The sequence below is a fragment of the Mytilus californianus genome, unplaced genomic scaffold (genome assembly GCF_021869535.1).
Source record: "Mytilus californianus isolate M0D057914Y unplaced genomic scaffold, xbMytCali1.0.p SCAF_3, whole genome shotgun sequence".
Taxonomy (NCBI): Eukaryota; Metazoa; Mollusca; class Bivalvia; order Mytilida; family Mytilidae; genus Mytilus; species Mytilus californianus.
Window position 1 is genome coordinate 82,312,601 of NW_026262679.1, and position 25,015 is coordinate 82,337,615.

The following is a 25,015-nucleotide window of genomic DNA, read 5'->3' on the forward strand; positions in this document are numbered from 1 at the left end:
GGACAATACATACAAATGTCTTCTTTTAGAGAACCACTGAATGGAATGAAACCAAACATGGCATAAATGTTCCTTATGAAATGCTGAACAAGTATTGTTACTTTGCAGCTGATCCATCATCCAAGATGGCCGCCAGAGAGGGACTTATCTTAACATAGGACCCTATGGGAAATACATACAAATGTCTTCTTTTAGAGAACCACCAAATGGAATGAAATAAAACATGGCATGAATGTTCCTTATGAGGTGCTGAACAAGTGTTGTAACTTCGTAGGCGATCCATCATCTAAGATGGCCGCCAGCGGCGGACTTTGTTTAACATAGGACCCTATGGGAAATACATACAAATGTCTTCTTTTAGAGAACCACTGAATGGAATGAAATAAAACATGGCATGAATGTTCTTTATGAGGTGCTGACCAAGTGTAGTAACTTTGTAGGCGATCATTCATCAAAGATAGCTGCCAGCAGGGGACTTCGTTTAAGAAAGGACCATATGGACAATACATACAAATGTCTTCTTTTAGAGAACCATTGAAAGGAATGAAACCAAACATGGCATGAATGTTCCTCATGAGGTGCTGACCAAGTGTTCTTACTTTGAAGCCGATCCATCATCCAAGATGGCCGCCTGCTGGGGACTTCGTTTAACATAGGACCCTATGGGAAAAACATACAAATGTCTTCTTTTAGAGAACCACTAAATAGAATGGAATAAAACATGGCATGAATGTTCCTTATGAGGTGCTGACCAAGTGTAGTAACTTTGTAGGCGATCAATCATCAAAGATGGCTACCAGCAGGGGACTTCGTTTAAGAAAGGACCATAAGGACAATACATACAAATGTCTTCTTTTAGAGAACAATTGAATGGAATGAAACCAAACATGGCATGAATGTTCCTCATGAGGTGCTGACTAAGTGTTCTTACTTTGAAGCCGATTCATCATCCAAGATGGCCGCCAGAGAGGGACTTAGTTTAACATAGTACCCTATGGGAAATACATACAAATGTATATCTAAAAATTTATATCTAAATGTCTTCTTTTAGAGAACCACTTAAAGGAATGAAATATAACATGGCATGAATGTTCCTTATGAGGTGCTGACCAAGTGTTGTAACTTTGAAGGCGATCCATCATCCAAGATGACTGCCAACGGGGGACTTCGATTAACATAGGACCCTATTGACAATACATACAAATGTCTTCTTTTAGAGAACCACTAAATGGAATTAAATAAAACATGGCATGGATGTTCCTTATGAGTTGCTGAACAAGTGTAGTAACTTCGTAGGCGATCCATCATCCAAGATGGCCGCCAGAGGCGGACTTCGTTTAACATAGGACCCTATGGACAATACATACAAATGTCTTCTTTTAGAGAACCACTGAATGGAATGAAACCAAACATGGCATAAATGTTCCTTATGAAATGCTGAACAAGTATTGTTACTTTGCAGCTGATCCATCATCCAAGATGGCCGCCAGAGAGGGACTTATCTTAACATAGGACCCTATGGGAAATACATACAAATGTCTTCTTTTAGAGAACCACCAAATGGAATGAAATAAAACATGGCATGAATGTTCCTTATGAGGTGCTGAACAAGTGTTGTAACTTCGTAGGCGATCCATCATCTAAGATGGCCGCCAGCGGCGGACTTTGTTTAACATAGGACCCTATGGGAAATACATACAAATGTCTTCTTTTAGAGAACCACTGAATGGAATGAAATAAAACATGGCATGAATGTTCTTTATGAGGTGCTGACCAAGTGTAGTAACTTTGTAGGCGATCATTCATCAAAGATAGCTGCCAGCAGGGGACTTCGTTTAAGAAAGGACCATATGGACAATACATACAAATGTCTTCTTTTAGAGAACCATTAAAAGGAATGAAACCAAACATGGCATGAATGTTCCTCATGAGGTGCTGACCAAGTGTTCTTACTTTGAAGCCGATCCATCATCCAAGATGGCCGCCAGAGAGGGACTTAGTTTAACATAGTACCCTATGGGAAATACATACAAATGTCTTCTTTAAGAGAACCACTTAATGGAATGAAATAAAACATGGCATGAATGTTCCTTATGAGGTACTGACCAAGTGTTGTAACTTTGAAGGCGATCCATCATCCAAGATGACTGCCAGCGGGGGACTTCGTTTAACATAGGACCCTATTGACAATTCATACAAATGTCTTCTTTTAAAGAACCACTGAATGGAATGAAAGCAAACATGGCATGCAGGTCTTTATGAGGTGCTGACCTAGTGTTGTTACTTTGAAGATGATCCATCATCTAAGATGGCCGCCAGAGAGGGACTTAGCTTAACATAGGACCCTACATGGGAAATACATACAAATGTCTTCTTTTAGAGAACCACTAAATGGAATGAAATTAAACATGGCATGGATGTTCCTTATGAGTTTCTGAACAAGTGTAGTAACTTCGTAGGCGATCCATCATCCAAGATGGCCGCCAGAGGCGGACTTCGTTTAACATAGGACCCTATGGACAATACATACAAATGTCTTCTTTTAGAGAACCACTGAATGGAATGAAACCAAACATCGCATAAATGTTCCTTATGAGATGCTGAACAAGTATTGTTACTTTGCAGCTGATCCATCATCCAAGATGGCCGCCAGAGAGGGACTTAGCTTAACATAGGACCCTATGGGAAATACATACAAATGTCTTCTTTTAGAGAACCACCAAATGGAATGAAATAAAACATGGCATGAATGTTCCTAATGAGGTGCTGAACAAGTGTTGTAACTTCGTAGGCGATCCATCATCCAAGATGGCCGCCAGCGGCGGACTTTGTTTAACATAGGACCCTATGAGAAATACATACAAATGTCTTCTTTTAGAGAACCACTGAATGGAATGAAATAAAACATGGCATGAATGTTCTTTATGAGGTGCTGAACTGTTGTAACTTTGTAGGCGATCAATCATCCAAGATGACCGCCAGCAGGGACTTCGTATAAGATAGGACCCTATCGGAAATACATATAAATGTTTTCTTTTACAGAACCACTGAATGGAATGAAACCAAACATGGCATGAATGTTCCGAATGAGGTGCTGGCCAAGTGCTGTTACTTTGTAGCCAATCAATCATCCAAGATGGCTGCCAGCGGGGAACTTAGTTTAACAAAGGACCCTATGTGAAATACAAACTAAAGTCTTCTTTTGAAGAACCACTGAATGGAATGAAACCAAACATGGCATGAATGTTCCTTATGAGGTGCTGACCAAGTGTTGTTACCTTGTTGCAAATCCATCAACCAAGATGGCTGCCAACGGGGGATTTATTTTAACAAAGGACCATATGGGGAAAATATACAAATGCCTTCTTCTAGAAAACCATTTGCCATTGTCCTTATAAAGTCATTTTCTACAATTTCAATGAATTTATTGGTAATTTCTGATATTAAACCAAATTTGGCCTCAATCATTATTAGGGTATCTGTTATGATTTTAATCTATTTTTACATGATTTCCAAAAACAAAGTAGAATCAGATGAGCGACACATACATGCATTAAACGTCTTACTTACAGCAGGTGTTTTCAGTTGGGATTTCTTATTTCGGTTGTAATAACTCACCAAAGATATCAGTCTTATAATTTGGTATGCCAGACATAAGACTCATCAGCGGCGCTCGAATAAAAACAGTTGTCATCAACACAGTAACACTGTAAACAATGAATTGTTTGCTGTAAATCACACAAGACATTTTTTGATGCTTATGTTTTCTGTAATTCGCCAAAAATTAATGTAGTTTTGATCAAAAGGGCCACCAATTTTGTAAATTTCTTACTTTCCAAACAACAGGGAACATCGATTAGTTGTTGGCGTATCGTCCATTGACAAAAAAGGAAAGAAAAATACTTGAATAAATAAAATGAACAAACTAATCATCATGGTGCGTGTATTTCTGGGACATTTCTGAACACAATGAGTGGAAACCAGTTTCTCCTTTGAATACACTGCGTAGGGTCGCTTGGAGTTGAGGAGAAAAAAGGTGAATGAAACGAGGACCTGATATCCTTCATCAAATTTTTAAGTTAAGTGAGACCTATATATATCTGTACTAGATTTAAATAATTCTAGATATATGAAAGTATTATTTTTAAGCAAAACCATTCATACGGTCTTCCTCTTTCCTTGTTTGTCATTCCTTTGTCGGTCTTTCCTTGGAATACATGTTTTATTAATTTGATGTGTCTACATTTTGTCTAAATTTGTAGGACTATTAGTCATTAATATTGCATATGATATTAATATTTTTGTTTATACTAGTCCGAGGATGAAGAGCCGTACAGTACAATACCAACTTTTGTGATCGAATTCAAAGTCCTCTCAGTCTTAGTTTTTCCTTATGAACGGCGTTCCACTAGGATGGGAAGGAGGATTTAACGCATACGCATGATACCACATAGGAATTTCTAAGTTAAGATTCTGTGGTTGACTCTTTCAACATAAATTCGTAACTACTAAGGAGGCTATCATTTTAGATTATTTTATCTTCTTTGTAGCTACTAATACATCTTCCTTTTGTATGTTAACAGATCTTACCAATCTCCATGCCACAGTAAGACGAAGGAAATCCATGTTTTATTCCACTTCTTTATTAGGGACATCAAAAGATCCATGTAAGATAAAAAAAAGATTAATTCACATAGAAGGGGGGGGGGGGGGGTCAGACTTGCAGCACGTTTTGTTATCCTACATTTGGGGTTAAAGAAATACATATGACTGATTTGATTGATTGTTGGTTGCTTGAAAGTTCAATCCTAAATGTGTTTGGACCTTTCATGAAAAAAAAAGATAATAAATTGTACAGGATATTCATTCTCACCAAAAGTACTAGGATAATAATTCGTCCCGATCAACCCTTATTACAGGACCTACCTGTTTCATGAAATGTTAATTTGTTCTTGTCTGGAACTTCCATAAAATATTTGTCACTGGACGTTAAGCAAATAACAATCAATCATTGTTTAGGAAACACCACTAAAATGCATTTAAAAACGTTCTTACAAAGCATATGCCTATACCAGTTAATCAATATTTTCCAAATTAAGTTACACAGGGAGTGGGGAGGGGGATTCAGGAAAAATCTATGTGAATTAAATTTTTTTTTCCTCCATTGAAATTTTGATGTTGTCCCTTACCGTATATCGGGGTTTTTTTTCGCAGATGTAAAATTTCTCGATTAAGGGGCAACAAAGTTTACAAAAAATTTTGGCGGTTTTTATTTTGGCCGATTCTTAATTCCCAATTAGATATTTTGGCCGATACTGAAATGGTAGCAGTAAAGTTGTAAAAATTGACAAAAAGAATACAGTGAAACATATCTTTGCTGTAGTTCTGTATGAATACATGTACAAGAAATTGAAAGAAATAATTATTGTCTCGCCTGCGACGAAAGACGCGGAAAGCGAGACATAGGGATTGCTTAAGTTAGTTTGATAGGAACAACACGTGATAGATCATTGATATTTAATATGAAGTTGCATTACTATCAGTACATTTTAGTTTGTTGACCATTTCTAGGCCATGGTCCAGTGACTTTGAATTGATTAGCAATTGCCAATGTTAAGTTTTCTACTTAAGTCAGTTTGATAGTTAAGTTTTCTGCTTAAGTTAGATTGATAGGAACTACTGGTGATAGGTCAATGCTATTTTGTGTGAAGTTACATTGCTATCAGTACATATCAGTTTGACGACTATTTTGAGGCCCTGCCCCCTAGGCCATGGTTCAGTGACTTTCAATTAATTAGCAATTTTCAATGATACGTTTTCTGCTTTAGTTAGTTTGATATGAACTACTAGCAATGAATCAATGATATTTTCTATTAAGTTGCATCACTGTCTGTATATCTCAGTTTGTCAAGTTTTTCGAGGCCCTACCTCCTAGTTGGTCCAGCGACTTTGAATTAATTAGTAATGTTGCTGTCCTTCAGACTGTCTTTTTTTTACGCCCGTTTACGGGACATATTATGGTATACCGTTGTCCGTCCGTCCGTCCGTCCGTCGTCAACTTGTCGTGTACTAACTCAAAAACGCTTTAACCAATTTGCATGAAACTTTGGTGAATTGTTTATATCTATTGACGTGAGCTCCCTTTTGATTTTTATAAATTTTAGATTTGACGTTTCCGAGTTATGGGTTTTATTCATTAAAAAAGGGGTGATTTTCCAGTTTTCGGACAATAACTAAAAATGTTTTGAGCGGTTTTTGTGAAACTTTGGTGAATTGTTTATATCTATTGACTAAGCACCCTTTCGACTTTTATAAATTTTAGGGTTTACGTTTCCGAGTTATGGGATTTTATTCATAAAAAAGGGGGGCTTTTCCAGTTTGCGGACAATAACTCAAAAGTGCAATGAACAGTTTTCATTAAACTTTGGTGACTGTTTTATATCTATGAAAATAACCTCTTCAGTTTTTTTTTTTATAAATTTCTAATATGACATTGAGTAGTTATGGAACTTTATTCTTTGAAAAAGCGACGGGTGTATCATGCGCTCATGGTGCAGATCTTTATTCTGAATTTTATGCCGCCAGGCGAGACATATCTCCGTGTCAATAGTTTATTTTAATAGTAAAAAGAAATACATATTGATAAAGGAAAACAATATTTGAGGTAAAACATATGTTTCGAATTGCCAAATATTTACAAAAGCGTCTCACATTTACTTCAGCGCGTTACTTTAGCGCGAATTCTTCCTACGTTTGCCCGAGAAAAAAATCTTCGTTTGCGCTACAAATCGCATTACGTTTGCACGAAATTTATCTGTTCAAAAGCCACTACGTTTGCGCGGGGAAAAAAATCTTTGACTTTTTCCTAAAAACAAAAGAGTAAAATTCAGGTTGTTCTCAGGATTGAATAGGTTAAAAATTCAGGTAAACTACAGGTTCATTCGCACAAACGTAATTACCATTTCTTCGTTCAAACGAAATTCTTGTCATATTCAAATTCGCGCAAATGTAGGTCTCGTGAGATTTTTGCTAGCGGAAGTTCGTCTTCGAGATCATCAAATTGCGAAAGTAACTGAATTCCTAACTCGAATAATTCAGCACCCACTATCCACTACCGTTTATGGGGTGATCGTTGTGATCGGAATATAACAACTGGATTATTCGGTTTACTGAATTTCAGAAAATGAAATTTTTAGGTACATGCAATTTCCGATATCCCATCGATTTTATAATTACATGGCATTAATGGTATATCAATAATGAACTTTTATTACAATTCTTTTTTTTATCTTGATTTAAACACTGCAATAAAGTTGAACACGATATTGACAATGGGTTTACTGTAACCGTTACGTCGCGCGATAGACGATATTCTGAGGGAAGCTGAAGTTCCAGGGGGACTAATATGATGTTTAGTTCAATATCACGTTAGATCGCTTCAACCAATCGAATTATCATTTAGCAATGAATATTTACATAGAGTGAAATAATTTGTTTAATCTTAAGCAGAAAAGTTTCTCTGGAATATAAGATTTTTAATGCGCAACTTGCATGGCATTCATTAACTCACCAAGAGTCGGCTGATCACATATTTTGTAATTCCAACATTAAAAATTCTGCAGTACATAACTCAAATTTCACATTTAAAAGTTGATACTGTCGCATTCAAAAAGGTCATGGGCGACTGTTTTTTTTTTGTGTGTCTCACCTGAACAGAGTAAAAAAGAGAGACTTCGACGTGCTGTTTCCGCGGCATCGGCGGCGGTGTCAACAATTTGTTAAAGTTTCATGCCAAGAAATTTCCTCCGTTGAAATTTTGCAAAAATCCCATAAAGAAAATTATACGGATGATTAATATTGACCATTTACTTGGTACATGGCCGTGTTCTAAGCGACATGAACATGTAGGTCATAAATTAATTTGTTGAAATCAAATATTTAACTACTAATGGGTGCCGTAGGAGCTAGGTCACGGCCACCGGAGTTTTGAGCTAGGATGTGACTAGGTCACTTTAAAGGGAACCACTACTGGTTAATCAATGATAAGTAGGAAGGTATTGGCATCACTCATTTCCAGGGAGATTATTTCTCTGACCCCCCAGTCCTGGTATATTGACTTTGAAACGTTTGCATATAAAAAAGAGGATGTTGTATGATTGCCTACAAGGAATAATTATTGTATATTTCTCAACTTTTATATAAGTAATGAACAAAATATCCGTATTTTAATGCTAGTACCTAAGTAGCGGCTACTGTGCAAGTGATATACCCGGGGACTGATAGTCCACTAACAAAGGTATCGCCCAGCGGTAGTTAGAACATTGACGGAACCAATTGTTCTACTCCAGATGCGCTTTCGACTATTAATGCTGATCGTGATAAAATGAATGACGTTTATGACAGCAGATATAAGATTGATTGGTTGATTGTTGGTTGCGTTTTAAAAGTCCAGTGGCAATTATTTCATGCATGTTCAGGACAAGAACAAATTAACAATACATATGTCCTGTAAAAGGGGCCGTCCGGGATGAAGGTTGGGAAATTTGGACTGCCACTGGAAAATGAGGATAAGTTGGGAAGGGACTTTTTTTCCTTGCAAAAGGCCACGGTCACCTTTGGACCCCACAAAGAGTTGTTGTAAGGGTTCTTAACTTGCAGAGAGCGTGGCATATACTCTCTACATGAGGCATCGGATTTAACGTCTCTGATCGGACGTGGCTGCGTATTTATACACCGACGCCCAGTTGGCAAGGAGGATTTTTCTCAGTGCTGGTCAGAAGAAGACCAAGCCGGGTGCCCATATTTCTCTACTCCCTAGTCACCCTTGTGATGTTGGGAAAGGGGGTAGATATTAGAAGGTTAATCAAAAGATAGAATATAGCATACAAAAAAATTAAGAAATCTTGGAATAAAAGAGATGCTTCTTCATAAAAAGAAGGATGAGAGCGCTCACAACCATGTTAACCCTGTTACATCCTGTTTGTAGCCTGTAATTTAGTGGTTGTCGTTAGCTTTCTCTATGAGTTTTGCACATTTTTGAAGGCCGCACAATGACCCGTAGTTGCTTACATCTACATATTTTGGTCTCTGGTGGATAGTTGTCCCATTGGCAATCATAACACATCTTCTTATTTTTGTTTTGAAAGTTAAACAACTATAATTTTCTGATTCATTTCTATGCAATTATTTGAAAACAATCAGGCTAATAAAGTGATCAAATCTGCGTTGAAAAGATTGGAAAAGTTGTGTGCATAATAATTTCATACCATATTTTAGTCGTCCATTGACGTATATATAGTGGTGAACAAAAAAAATGATGTAGCACTATCGCCGCGTTCGTTGTTATTATGACGCAATCTTTTTTTTTATCAAAATCAGTTACTATTGTCATTGAAATATTCTTCAGTTACGATTTTCTTTCAAGTTATTTGTCCACAAGTTACGATTATCTTTTTTTGGAATTACGATTAATTTCCTTAAATTTTCGATGGCTCGATGGCTATTATTTCGTTAACGAGGCCATATTATATGTATAAGATATTTATAACACACACACACACAACAGAACCGTACAGATCAACCATGCGGCTGAGTAATTCTTGAAAACAACACGTATACACACGGAGAAATTAGCAGAAAACGATTTTAACTCATATTGGGATCGTGGTAACTAACTGCAGTTACCACGATCAGTTTAACACCAGTGATGTTAAACCGTTGTCTGTCCGTCCCGGCGCAGTTCATCAGAAGTTTTGCATACAAATACTCAGCTAGGACAGACTTGTAAATGATATGCAAATGTGCTTTTATTATTTTCTTATTCGTGGCCAAAAACGCAAATAAAGTATTTATGAACAAAAACTCAAACACATATCGATGGGAAACAGCTCGCCTAGACGATCGAGTGCAGCAAAGTTTTTATTTTCTAATAATACAACTGTCCTCAATCACTTTGCCAGCACACTAAGACCGCTGCAGCATACATGTCTCACAAACATAGGCTACAATGAAAAATAATGAAATCAGAATCTTTCATATCACAAAACAATATTTACATAATGTTCTTTTAAGATCTGCAGAAAAAACGTAATGCAATTACAATAATTATAAATTAATACAAAAGATGCTGCAATAAGACTGAGCTTCGAATGGTCAAACTATGAAAAATTTAAATGTATTTTCAATGTAAACTTATACCGCGAATGACCAGTCCGTGCTATCATACAAAGAAACTTTAAACTCTTAACTTAATACTTTAAATATTATTGTAAACATGAACACATGTTCCCAATATAACAACAAACCCATGTGCTATCGATAGTTAATAAATACATTCGTCAAACTATTACTCATTACTGTTTTATTAAAAAAAATGTACTATTTTACTGGCGCAAATGAAGTGCAGATTGGCGCAAATGCAAAACGCCGCAAATGAGGTATGCTATAAATCAAATATGAGAATTTGAGTCAAATCGGTGCACATGAAATTTGAGTGCCCCTTTAAGAAAACATCTTTTTTTCATTTCCGGATTTGTAATCCGTTATTGTTTTTGTATTGTATTATCATATCCTTGCGCATTGTTTGGATTTTTTTTTTGTAGACTACTACACACACATGTTAAATGTAGATAGAAAGTTCAGAATTGTAAGAATATTAATAAATAATATTTTAAAGAAGAAATACGAAAATAAAATTCAAATGCAAAATTCCAAAATGTAGTCGTTTATCTGTCGCGTAAGCTTTTCCTACAAGCTGTTGCTAGGTCAACGTAAACACGAATAAACATGTGAAACTCTTTTATAAATATGAATCACTGCTTCTCATGATCGAATAAGTAAATATCTTTTAAAAAGACCTTTTCATACATATAAGCTGAGGAAATACTGATTTTAACGCAACAATAAAATCAATTAATTCCTGTTTAACAAGGTAATATATTTTCATAAGAATCATTGACGTCTTACTATTAGCCTGTTGGAAGGTAACATAATTTACGGTTATTATAAATTTTGCTTGGATGCATTCCTGTGTCATAAGAAGACTTCAAGAAAAAAAAACGTAAATGAAGTCATAATTATGTGGACTTATTGTACAGAAAACAGTCTGATACTGTGTTTATATATAATCTTTTTAACTGAAATATCGCCGCAGTAATCTAGCTTGGTAGAATTTTCTAGAACATTGATAAACCTAAAAATGAAATGGCATTTGGTAGATCTAATCATTATTGACCTGTGGTGAATTGTTTACCATTGCTTGACATTTTATCTATAATTATATATACAGGAATTTATTGGGTAAAAATGGTTCTGATGTAACTTCAGACGAATTATTTCATTTTTTAAAACTTTTGTTTAATCCCATTAAAACAAGGAAATGATGTGTTTTCTTTTTTTAAAACCTTGGATGGGAAAATATTTGTGCAGGGACATATGGTATTCTCGATTTTAGTAAATTTGACTGTTTTTAGTCAAAATAATATCTAAATCTAAGCTTGCTGTTTCAGTGTTTGGGGAATTGCGACACTTGAACTATTGATGTCATACTGACTCATACAACAATCACTTTTCTTCTGTGGCGTCAGACATTTTCTCTTTTGACTTCAACATTTCCAGTATTGGTGGAAAAATAGGGATAATTTAGGTGGTACCGTGTATTCAAATTCCTTTGAAAAAATGAAAAAAGGGTAATGAACTTCAAAATTGAACTATATTTCTAATGTAGCTGTTCATGGCAGCGTAACTTGATAAATTCATACAAATAGTTCTTATATATAGAAGTTCCTTTATGTATTGAACGACAATCTGTTTGGTTCATTTGACACACTTCATCCTTACTTCATTTTGTACTTGGTACACAATATCAAAATGTGACATTAATGTACAGATTTTATAGAAAATCTATCTTTAAATTTTGCGATTTAATTCAAAAGTGGTAGTAATTTAAGTGGTCCTATGATATAACAATGCAAAAAAAAATATCACTTGTATCTTACTTTTAGTTGTAATTAACATTAAACATGGTTAAGAAGATGTAAAGAAAAACTAAAAGTTCTGAAGGTAACTGGTCCTGGCCCAGTATTGACTGTGTGTCATTACAGGTTTTAAAAAAATAATTTAGTCTTAAATATTTGCTTTGATACCATTCCATGATGAAGCAGAAGCCATTTTGTCATCTCCCATCCCCATGGGATCAAAAAATACTTTCAACTTTCTGTTTGATTAAATCTTTTTAAAAAAGTACAGTCAGAGATATAACTCTATAGGGTTATTACAGAAAATAACTTGCGTGTGTTATTACAGATACTTTCATGAGTTATCTACTCTTTATTCCTTAAATTTTCTAAATCTGTAATAACATATGTTTGTTATTTGTAAAATAAATCAAAAATATTTTAATTTATAGTGGGCTCAAGGGAACTCTTGAGACTTTGCGCAGAAACTAAATGCATAGCCTTGATAACTAATTTTTAAATTAAATTAATACATTTTTGATTAACCATGGTAAATCAATGAGACAAGGCTTTTAAAGGATAAACTTAGCTGTAATAACAAGGCTTAGTTATTAAAGGAATGTAACTTATTATATGAGACACTTGGGAATCACTGGGAAGCTTGCGCAGAACCTCATTACATGCTCTGGTCATTATTTCTTACAATAAATTAAAATACATTGTAATTAAGCATGATGTATGTCTCAGCAAATGCTTTGGAGTGATATAGAGAAGCTGTGATAACACCCTTTAGTTATTACAGGCATATATTTTCTGTAATAACATAGGTATACTATTCAAAATTGTCAAACTATGAACTGTTATATCTTTCTATAGTTAAGTATACATAAAGACAATAGTAATATCAATAGAACTTGCATACATTTTAACTAAACTAATGATGTATATTGTCCCTTTGAAACATGTAACATACATATGTTATCGCAGTTCTTTGATTTTTCAGTCCACAGTAACAAATGTATGTTATTTTTCTGTAATAACCCTATAGAGTTATATCCCTGACTGAAGTATGGAGATGAAGAAATTTTAACATGATTCATACAGGTCATATTCCAAATTTTATATACATTCATGTACAGTGTAATAATCATTGTAGATGGCAAAAAGAATCAATCAAGAAACATTTGATGATGTTGTCAAAGAAAATATGGGAGAGTTTGGAATGGAGGCACAAGAAGCTATTGATGATGCAGTGCACCAATTTGAATCACAAGTATGTGCTGATTGATACAGTGTTCATGACCTCTAGATGACTTTTGTATTTTAAATCCTTAGGTTGCTATTTTCTAAATCTCTTCTCATTCTGATTCATCTGTTTACACAAATGTATATTTTCTCTAAAATAATAGGTTTGAGATACTGCCATTAAATAAACTATATTCAGTGTTGTCTTTTCCTTTGAGTCCTGAAAACGAAATAAACCACCAACAGGTTTCTCACTTTGATAAGTTCGTGAATCCCAGGTTCTTGAAAATTAAAGTGGACTCTGGCACCATTTTTCTAAACAGATGAGTCCAAAGCTACATCAAAATTCTATGACTAAGTCTGAATCATCATTATTATCAAAATTAATGTATACATGTCAATGCATGTATTGTTGTCATAATCTGATTTAGTTAATCTTTTGTGAAGACCAAAAGACTTAAATGATGAGTTAAGTCTCTGATAATGCTGATAAATATCTAGAGCTGTAATTTTTTCTATGGTTAAAAATATTGAGTGCCTGGACTTATTTGAAAAATTCTTAGCGAGAACCTGCCTTCAAATTCTTATATGTGAATACTGACAATTATATACATAAAGGTCTCCTAAAGAATTTTAAAAACAAAAGATTTCATATTTTCATGGTATTGAAAACAGAAGTTATGAATATTAACAAATCAAATAGAGTTAATAACAATTGCTAGGAAAGGAATTAAGAAATTTTATGCAGATTTAATGTCAAACTCATTATTCTCTGTTTCAGGGGGTCAATTTGGCCAACATCGTAAAAGATGCCAGTCTCTTCAGTGAGGATGGTGAAAAAGTAGAGCATCCAGTAATAGCAGCAATTAAACAGTTGAAGATTTCCGTTGACAGCTCTGAGACAGGGGAGATAATCCAAATACTTAGAAAACTTAAGTCAGAATGTGATGTAGATTTAGCAAAAAGATGTATGGCAGGGAATAATGATGCATATACAGTGCTACTCCAGGCTGCAATAAAACATAAAAATGATAATGAATTGTTGAAAGAAATACTTTCAGGGCTGATTTCTTTGACCAATGGTCAGCCAGATGTTTTGGATGAGGCTGGGTGTTCATTTTTGGTAGAAAACTTGACTACAAAATCTGATTATAAAGACCTTTTAGTTATAAATTTGAAACTTATTAGAAATACCTGTATCAAACATGAATCAAATAGACAGATGTATGTCAAAAAGAAACTTATTACTGAATTAGTTAATATATTAATTGTAAACAAAAAAGAACCAGCAGTTGTAATAGAAGCGTGTGGTTTATTGAGATGTCTAACATATGATGATGATGTGCGAGTGCCCTTTGGTCAAGCCCATGAACATGCCAAGATGATAGTTACAGAAGGAAATTGTCTCAAAATGTTACTTGAACTATCTCAAGGTAATGGTTTCATGATACACTTGTAAATTTTAATTTTTTATGCCCCCGCCGTCTGCGTCCCAAAGTTGGTTTCCGCTCTCTAACTTTAGTTTGCGTCTACCAAATGTTATGAAACTTTTACACAATGCTTATTACCACAAAATACAGATTAAGTTCGAATTTTGGTGGTGTCACTTTTACTGTTCTAGAGTAATGCCCACTTACACAATGCTTATTCCCACAAAACTCAGATCAAGTACAATTTTGGGTAGCTTCACTTTTACCGTTCTTCAGTTATGTCATATATATACAATGCTTATTATCACAAAACATAGATCAAAATTGAATTAAGGTGGCGTCACTTTAACTGTTCTAGAGTTATGCCTGTTTACAAATGGAAAAATTGCTGAATTTTTGGTTTCCGTTCTCTAACTTAATTTAGCCTCAACCAAATGTTATGAAACTTTTACACAATGCTTATTACCACAAAATACAGATTAAGTTCGAATTTTGGTGGTGTCACTTTTACTGTTCTAGAGTTATGCCCCTTTACAAATGGAAAAATTGCTGAATTTTTCATTTCCGTTCTCTAACTTTAGTTTGCCTCAACCAAATGTTATGAAACTTATACACAATACTTATTCCCACAAAACTCAGATCAAGTACAAATTTGGGTAGCGTCACTTTTACCGTTCTTCAGTTATGTCTCTTTATAACTTTATATGATATGCAAGTGGGGGTATCATCTGTGTCCCGTAACAAAGTCATTTTCAGCAAAAATTACAAAACTTGGTACCAGTATGGTAAATTCCCTTTTTTAATGGTATAAAGAGATAGAAAATGAAAGGATATGGAGTAAATATACATGGAACAAAATCGCACACAATACATTGAAAACATAGAAAATTATCAATGAACAGGGCTTTTATTCCTGTTCTTCATCTTGACAGTTGATGTAGGGTCTTCAACAATGAACGAATCATTCATACCCTACAACAAGGTCAAGTCGGCCCCTAGCGTCGACTTAAGCGGTACTATTGATAAAAATAAACCACAATTAGATACATAATTTTATTTGAATACAGGATTGCAGTTGTAAATTAAAGTTATTGGTTTTATTTAACCAAAGAGTTCCACTAGATTTATCATACACAATTGGAAATCTTTGCATTTATCACATACAAAATGTACATAAAAAAATCCTAAAACCATGCATCAGAATGGACTTGAAGATATGCAACACAGCAGCACTTTTTGACAAAATGAGGAGAAAAATGACTAAATTGTTTTACAATCTGAAGGATACATTGTACATGTACAAATGTAAGCAACTTCATGCTGTTGGTGCTTGTTTGTCGGTAAGAAATTAGCATCAAGGTTTCAAATACTTTCAATGTACTTCCATAAAGTGAGGGGGCCTCAGTGGCTGAGTGGTCTAAGTAGTCAAACTACCGTATCACTAGCCAGTCAACACTGAGGTGAATTCGAATCCGGCACGGGGCAGGAGGACTCGACTCCAATCTTAATTGACTAGGATGGTCAGTTTTCCTACTGAAGGTCAATGGTTTTCTCCTGGCACTCTGGCTTCCTCTACCAATAAAAACTAACTGCCACGAAATAGCACAATAGTGTTGAAAGTGGTGTTAAACACCAATCAATCCATAACGTGACTTGTAACAAACAACAATATATGAACACATAAAACTCATTTTGGCAACATAGATCAGATCTACATTTGTAATCATACAGATATGGTGTGCTAGAAAAAGTAAGTAAACATAAAATTATGGGTGGATTGAAATAGGAACTCATGTTTTACCTAATGTTTGTTTTTCAGAATACTCTGGTAACACAAATGTTTTAAAGGAGTTATTTTCCACAATGAGTGTCGTAGTGGTTAGAGATGAGTTCTGCAAGGCTGTTATGGATATGGGTGGTTTGGACTTCATTTTAAAGGCTTTACAAAATAATCTAGGAGATAAGGTAATATTTATCATCTTACCTAAACATTTAACATTATGCATGAAATAGTAATAGCTGCTAGTGTACAATGTAGGTGTACTGTATCACTGTTGCATACATTTTAAAGGATTTTATTATTTAGTCAACTCTATCAGAGTGTTTTTCGATTTGGTACTTTCTTCACTCTCTTGAACTAACAACTATATTTTAAAAAAAATGTATTCATATTTAATGAGTTTTTGATATTTATTAAAACATTTTGAACATGTAAAGTATATAATTATTAAGCATGTGAACCCAAAAGCTGTTTGTTACAATTTATTTGTGGCATAAATGCATGTAAGAGAATGTCACAATTTTTTCTAAAGTTTACCTTTGTATTCATCCAATCTATATTTAGGCAAATGTATATAGGAATCATATGAATATAAAATGAATCTTTTATTTTGTTAGGGTATTGTGAAACAAGCACTTGGCTTAGTTAAAGCTTTAGCTGGTAATGATGATGTCAAAGTTGCAGCTGTTTCAAAAGGTGGTATTGAGTTAATCTTAGCAGCCATGACAAAACATCAAGCAAATGCTGCAGTAGCAGACCTGGGATGTGGAACCATTACAAGAGTTGTGCTGCGTAATCCTGCAAATTGTGCTAAGGTCATAGAATGTCAAGGTCATCAGGTCATTCTTCAGGCAATGAAAATACATGTAAAGGAAGAATCTGTTCAGGTATGTTATTCAGAATTATATACTCCACTGTAATGGAGGGGGCATTAAGTTTTACCGTTGTCCATCTGTCCGTCCGTCTGTCCGTCCATTCGTACATCCCGAAATTGGTTTCCATTCTCTATCTGTAGTTTGCCTCAACCAAATGTTATGAACCTTATACACAATGCTTATTACCACAAAAAACAGATCAAGTTTGAATTTGAGTGGCGTCACTTTTACCTTTCCAGAGTCATGCCCCTTCACAAATGGAAAAGTTGCTGAATTTTTTCGTTTCTGTTCTCTAACTGAAAGGGGCATTAGCTGTCAAATTCATGTTCACGGATTTGACTCAAATTTTCATATTTGATTTATAATCTACTAAAATTATATCAAAACTACAATAAGTCTGAAATAAACAATTTAAAATGCACGGAGTCGATAATATATATCAGCATTTCTTGTGTATTTGAGTCTAGATCCCATCTAATTAACCATTGAGATGACCTCTGAAGACTGCCGATGGTCACATAACCCGATATAAACATAAATATAAATAGATTGCGACCACTTGCAATTGGATTTTTCTAGGTCTGTTTGATTTCATGTTTGTGGATTGAATCAGTCAACAAATTGGTTCACCTTTGTTTCACTTTCAATGTTGACTTTCTTTTCCTTTTGATGGCTGAACATGCCTAATACATGCATAACCAATCTCTAGCTAAGGGGTTAAATTGAAGGTCACATGAATACGGATTCAATAAGTTCAAATTATTCACTTGTAAGTGAATAATTCATAAGCGATGTTTCTTAGCTTATTTTGACAAAATTTAACTAAAGTGGCTGCTAAAAGCGATTTATTATTTCACTATTTCACTTTGATTAATGATTGAACAAAAAAAAATCATGTTTCAATTTTTTTGTATCTCCTAGGTAATGCCCCTTTAAGTTGCCTCAACCAAATGTTATGAATCTTATACACATTGCGTATTTCCACAAAACACAAATCAAGTTTGAATTTTGGTGGCATCACTTATACTGTTCTAAAGTTATGCCCTTGTACAAATAGAAAAATTGCTGAATTTTTCGTTTCCATTCTCTAACTTAAGTTTTGCTTCATCCAAATGTGATGAAACTTATAAACAATGCTTATTACCACAAAACTCATACAAGTACAAATTTTAATGGCATCACTTTTACCGTTCTTGAGTAATTTCCCTTTATTATGGTATATGCTAGCAGGGGCATCATCTGTGACCCATGGACACATTCCCCATTTATTTTCTCTCACTTGGTAAACAGTAACAGATCGTTGAATGTTTCAAGACAATAAATTTTCATTTATGAGTGATACCCATGTACACCATGTTGGCCATCTATTTGGTTATAGTTTGATATTAATAACTTCAGGATTATGTACAAGCTTTTAATTTCATCTTCACTTTTGGAAATTAAAATTAAAAAAAAATTAAAAAGTGCATTTAACCTCTCAATCTTATCAAAACTGTAGTGTCTTTTTATGCCCCACCACTAAGTGGCCAGTGCATATAGTTTTATCAATGTTTTATCGATGTACATCTATCCAACATTCCAATATCCAATAGTTGTCTGAGCTTTTTCCCCTTATCCCTGAGCAATTTATATACAGGAATAGTTTAAGGGACATATTATGATACACTGTTTTCAGTCCATCTGTCCACCTGTCGTACAAAAGCAAGAGAATACTTTGATCAAATTTAATGAAACTTGTATTAAAATACTTGAAATGGTTTTTCAGTTTTGAAATTTTTACATTGTATTTATTCATAGTTAAGGGACTTTGACCATATTTAAGCCATTTTTATACTCCCGTTTACAGGACGTATTATGGTATACAGTTGTCCATCTGTCCGTCCGTCGTCAACATGTCGGACAATAACTCAAAAACACTTTAACTAATTTGCATGAAACTTTGGTGAATTGTTTATATCTATTGACATGAGCTCCCTTTCGATTTTTATACGACCGCAAAAAAATTTTGAGGTCGTATATTGGTATGACGTTGGCGTCGTCGTCGTCGTCCGAATACACAATGGTTTTCGCACTCTAACTTTAGTTTAAGTGAATGGATCTCTATGAAATTTTACCATAAGGTTCAATACCACAATAGGAAGGTGGGGATTGATTTTGGGGGTTATGGTACCAACAGTTAAGGAATTAGGGGCCAAAAAGGGGCCGAAAATAAGCATTTTTGTAACTTCCAGACATAACTTGTGTGTTAGCATATGGATCTCTTTGACATTGTACCACAAGATTCCATATCACAAAGGGTCAATGCTGGGATTGATTTTGGGGTTAATTGCCTCAAAATTTTAGGAATAAGGGGCCAAAAGGGGGCAAAAAACAAGCATTTTTCTAGTTTCATGACAATAACTTGTGTGTAAGTGTATGGATCTTTCTGAAATTTTACTACAAGGTTCCATTTCACAAAGGGAAAGCTGGAATTGAGTGTTGTGGTAATTGCCCAAAACGTTTAGTAATAAGGGGCCTAAAAAGGGGTTTAAAATAAGCATTTTTTAGTTTCTAGACAATAACTTGTGTTCAAGTGTATGGATCTCTCTAAAATTGTATTACAAGGTACCATACCACAAAGGCAAGGCTGTTATTGAGCTTGGTTTGGGGGGAAAGGTGGGTGGGGGTGATGAATCATAAGGGGGGCGGGGGTCAAAAAAGGGGTAATTTTTTGTTTTCCTTTTTTTTTTGTTTAAAATTTACATTTTAAGTTAGTTATTTTTTATCACGAAGAGAAAGTAGGAATTGAGTTTTGGGGTTAATTGCTCAAACATTTATGAATAAGGGGCCAAATATTGGTCAAAAATAAGGATTTTTTTAGTTTGCAACAAAAACTTGTGTTCAAGTGTATGGATCTCTGTGAAATTGTATTGCAATGTACCATACCACAAATTGAAGGTTGTGATTGAGGTGGGGGATGATGAATCAAAAGGGGGTTGAAAAAATGTGTGGGAGGTAGGATTTTTTTTTTTCCTTTTTTTTTCTTTAAAATTTTCCATTTAAAGATGGTTGTTTCAGATTTATATATGAAAGAAAATAATAATGATACGGTTATATATCATGAGGAATTGAAATTTAAAATTATGTATATTGGAAATTTAGGTTACATTGGAAAGTAATAATTGGCTTTGGGGGGGTGGGGGGGGGGGGGTTATGGCTCTAATGTTTAAGGAATAAGGGGAAAAAAGGTTAAAAAAACAAGGGTTTCCATTTTAATAGACAAATAATTGAGTAAAGAACATTATTTAAAAGCAGTGTAAGGTTGGTAATTCAAACTCATTTAAATATCTCATCTACACTGCTTTTAAATTATGTAAATTGGAAATTTGCCAATAACTTTATTGTTAATAAATGCATTGGAAATTTGCCAACAATTTTAGTGTAATAAACTTCATTGGAAATTTGCCAATATAAAATTTTGCTGATGAAGGTTTTTTGTTTACCTTTAGCCTTGACTATGAAGTCATTTTCTATTTTTATAGCCTTATGATGTAGTTGAATTATTTAATACTTTTATGATGTGTTTAAATGGGGTTTTATCATGTTTATGGTTGCTTTATTGTTTTAGTATAATAAACTCCATTTAAAATTTGCCAATAAAAAAATTTTTGTTTATTTTTAGCTATGATTATGATGTCATTTTCTATTTTACTTTTATGGTTGCAAAGAAATTTTTATTTTCAGATATTACTGTTAAATGATGCTGATTAAGGTTTTTGCTATGTTTAGCCATGACTATGATGTCATTTTCTATTTTAATATCTGTTATGATGTATTTAAATGGGCTTTTATGGTTACAAAGGAATTTTATTTTTAGATATTACTATAAAATGTTGCTGATGCTGATTAAGCATTTTGTTTATTTTTAGCCATGACTATGATGTCATTTTCTATTTTAATACCTTTATGATGTAATTTCCATTTTTAGATATTACTGTTAAATGATGCTGATTAAGGGTTTTTTGCTATGTTTAGCCATGACTATGATGTCATTTTCTATTTTAATATCTTTATGATGTATTTAAATGGGCTTTTATGGTTACAAAGGAATTTTATTTTTAGATATTACTTTAAATGTTGCTGATGCTGATTAAGCATTTTGTTTATTTTTAGCCATGACTATGATGTCACTTTCTATTTTAATACCTTTATGATGTATTTAAATGGGCTCCCATGTATTTAGATTTTTGATTATTTATACATGTTACCAAATTGGTCCACATTGAACAAAAAGGGTCCAAATTTCAACTTTATTACATTACATCAAACATTGAATTCTACATATTCTTTGATATATTGAAATTAACAAACAATTTAGTTTATGGATATTCCACCATAATAGGTAAATTAAATTTTTTCCAGTTCTTACACCACATTCATCCTGTGTCAGAAACCTATGCTGTGTCAAATATTTAATGACAATCCAAAGTCATAGCTGTATCAAGCTTGAATTTTGTGTCCATACTTGCCCCAACTGTTCAGGGTTCGACCTCTGCGGTCGTATCAAGCTGCGCCCCAGCGAAGCATTTTATTATAAATTTAAGATTTTACGTTTCCGACTTATGGGGTTTTATTCATTAAAAAAGGGGGATTTTCCAGTTTTCTGACAATAACTCAAAAATGCTTTGAGCAGTTTTCATGAAACTTTGGTAAATTGTTTATATCAATTGACTTGAGCTCCCTTTTGATTTTTATAAATTTTCGATTTTACGTTTCCGAGTTATGGGGTTTTATTCATTAAAAAAGGGGGATTTCCCAGTTTTCTGACAATAACTCAAAAATGCTTTGGGCAGTTTTCATGAAACTTTGGTGAACTGTTTATATCTATTGAATTGAGCTCCCTTTCGATTTTAATAAATTTTAGATGTAATGTTTCCGAGTTATGGGGTTTTATTATTTAAAAAAGGGGGATTTTCCAGTTTTCAGACAATAACTCAAAAGTGCTTTGACCAGTTTTCATGGAACTTTGGTGAGGTGTTTATATCAATTGACTTGAGCTCCATTTTAATTTTTATAAATTTTAGATATTACATTTCCGAGTTATGGGGTTTTATTCATTAAAAAAGGGGAATTTTCCAGTTTTCTGACAATAACTCAAAAGTGCTTTGACCAGTATTCATGAAACTTTGGTTACTGGTTTATATCTATTAAAATAACCTCCCTTAAGTTTTTTTTATAACTTTCTGAAATGATATTGAGGAGTTATGAAACTTTATTCTTTGAAAAAGCAACGGGCGTATCATGTGCTCATGGCGCAGCTCTTTTTTTTCACTTTATCAAAATATGAATTTTTGAGGTCTTTGCAAGAAAAAACATTAAAAGGTTATCTCCCCTGCACTTATTTGTCAACCAAAAATCCAATGAATTTTTATCAAAGAAATATAGAGTATACATCGAATTCAGTTAATTTTAAGAAGGTTAAGCTCTAGTTAAGGATATTCTTTACTTTACGTTCTCAGTATAATACAGCATGATAAGGAGTGCAAGCTCAGTAATGCAGTACATGTATCAACATATCAGTCTATCTAACATTTTTGTCGAGCCTGCGACTTTTGTCGCAGAAAGCTCGACATAGGGATAGCGATCCGGCGGCGGCGGCGGCGGCTACGGCGGCGGCGGCGGCGTTAGCTAACTTCTTAAAAGCTTTATATTTTAGAAGATGGAAGACCTGGATGCTTCATACTTTGTATATGGATGCCTCATGTTACGAAGTTTCCGTCAGTCACATGTCCAATGTCCTTGACCTCATTTTCATGGTTCAGTGACTACTTGAAAAAAAAGTTCAGATTTTTTGTAATGTTAAATTCTCTCTTATTATAAGTAATAGGATAACTATATTTGGTATGTGCGTACCTTGCAAGGTCCTCATGCCCGTCAGACAGTTTTCACTTGACCTCGACCTCATTTCATGGATCAGTGAACAAGGTTAAGTTTTCGTGGTCAAGTCCATATCTCAGATACTTTAAGCAATAGGTCTAGTATATTCGGTGTATGGAAGGACTGTAAGGTGTACATGTCCAACTGGCAGGTGTCATCTGACCTTGACCTCATTTTCATGGTTCAGTGGTTATAGTTAAGTTTTTGTGTTTTGGTCTGTTTTTCTTATACTGTATGCAATAGGTCTACTATATTTGGTGTATGGAATGATTGTAAGGTGTACATGTCTAGCTGGCAGGTGTCATCTGACCTTGACCTCATTTTCATGGTTCAGTGGTCAAAGTTAAGTTTTTGAGTTTTGGTCTTTCTTTCTAATACTGCATGCAATAGGTCAGCTATATTTGGTGTATGGAATGATTGTAAGGTGTACATGTCTAGCTGGCAGGTGTCATCTTACCTTGACCTCATTTTCATGGTTCAGTGGTCAAAGTTAAGTTTTTGAGTTTTGGTCTTTTTTTCTAATACTATATGCAATAGTTCAACTATATTTGGTGTATGGAAATATTTTATGATCTATATGTCAGTCACGCAGGTTTTATTTGACCTTGACCTCATTTTCAAGGTTCATTGCTCAGTGTTAAGTTTTTGTGTTTTGGTCTGTTTTTCTTAAACTATAAGCAATAGGTCAACTATATTTGTTGTATGGAAGAATTGTTAGCTGTACATGCCTACCTAGCATGGTTCATCTGACCTTGACCTCATTTTCATGGTTCATTGGTCAATGTTTAGTTTACTTGGTTAATGTAAAGTTTATGTGACAGTTGTAATAAAGCTTTATATTTAGGACTATCAACATAATATCAATGATTAGTAAAGAAGGCGAGACATTTCAGCGTGTGCACTCTTGTTAATCTTTAATGTTAGAGAATACTGCTGTATTTGTATGTTATTACAGCTAGCACTTAATTCAATACTGGGTACTGTTTATGAGTAATAAAAGGTTATTATATTGACTGCTTTCTTTTTCAGAAACAGGCATGCATGGCTTTAAGAAATTTAGTGGCAAGGACGAGAGAATATTGTGAACCAATCCTAGAACTAGGAGCTGAGACTTTGATTAACATGGCAAAAAATAATCATAAATCATGTACCGATGAAGCTAAAGCTGCCCTGAGGGATTTAGGATGTCAAGTAGAACTTAAAGAATTGTGGAAAGGAGAGAAAGTGGAAATAGCTTACTGATCTCTTTTATTTAATTATTATTTATTATCTAGTTTCATATACTGCTCATTAAAAATGAACGAACAATGAACAAAATTTTGAAAGGAGGCCTTTAATGTACTTCTGTATTTCAGTCATACATACATACATAAATATAAATCTTGTCTTAATTGTGTTGTCAAATGATTTATATATATACTCTTCTATAGTGTAAGTTCTTACTTTAATCTGTGATTATCTGCTTAGCATATGTTATTTGGATCTACAATCAATTGATAACAAACATTAGTTAACCCCACCATATTGTTTATTTAGATATAGGAAGATGTGGTATGAGTGCCAATGAGACAACTCTCCATCCAAGTTACAATTTATAAAAGTAAACCATTATAGGTCAAGGTACGGCCTTCAACACGGAGCATTGGCTCACACCAAACAGCAAGCTATAAAGGGCCCCAAAAAATAACTAGTGTAAAACCATTCAAACGGAAAAACCAACGGTCTAATCTATATAAAAACGAGAAACGAGAAACGAGAAACACGTATGAACTACATAAACAGATGACAACTACTGTAATCAGATTCCTGACTTAG

The 25,015-nt window shown here is 34.1% G+C and overlaps 1 protein-coding gene across 1 annotated transcript; it reads left to right on the forward strand.

The window, feature by feature from the left end:
- The first annotated feature begins 10,739 nt into the window (after positions 1 to 10,739).
- Positions 10,740 to 24,591, forward strand: LOC127735198 (armadillo repeat-containing protein 6-like). Its single transcript, XM_052245323.1, has 6 exons — positions 10,740 to 10,930; positions 13,111 to 13,227; positions 13,981 to 14,632; positions 16,449 to 16,594; positions 17,027 to 17,296; positions 24,230 to 24,591. Exons 2-6 carry the CDS (start codon positions 13,111 to 13,113, stop codon positions 24,440 to 24,442), a joined length of 1,398 nt encoding a protein of 465 aa, XP_052101283.1. The 5' UTR covers positions 10,740 to 10,930; the 3' UTR covers positions 24,443 to 24,591.
- The last annotated feature ends 424 nt before the right edge of the window (positions 24,592 to 25,015 follow it).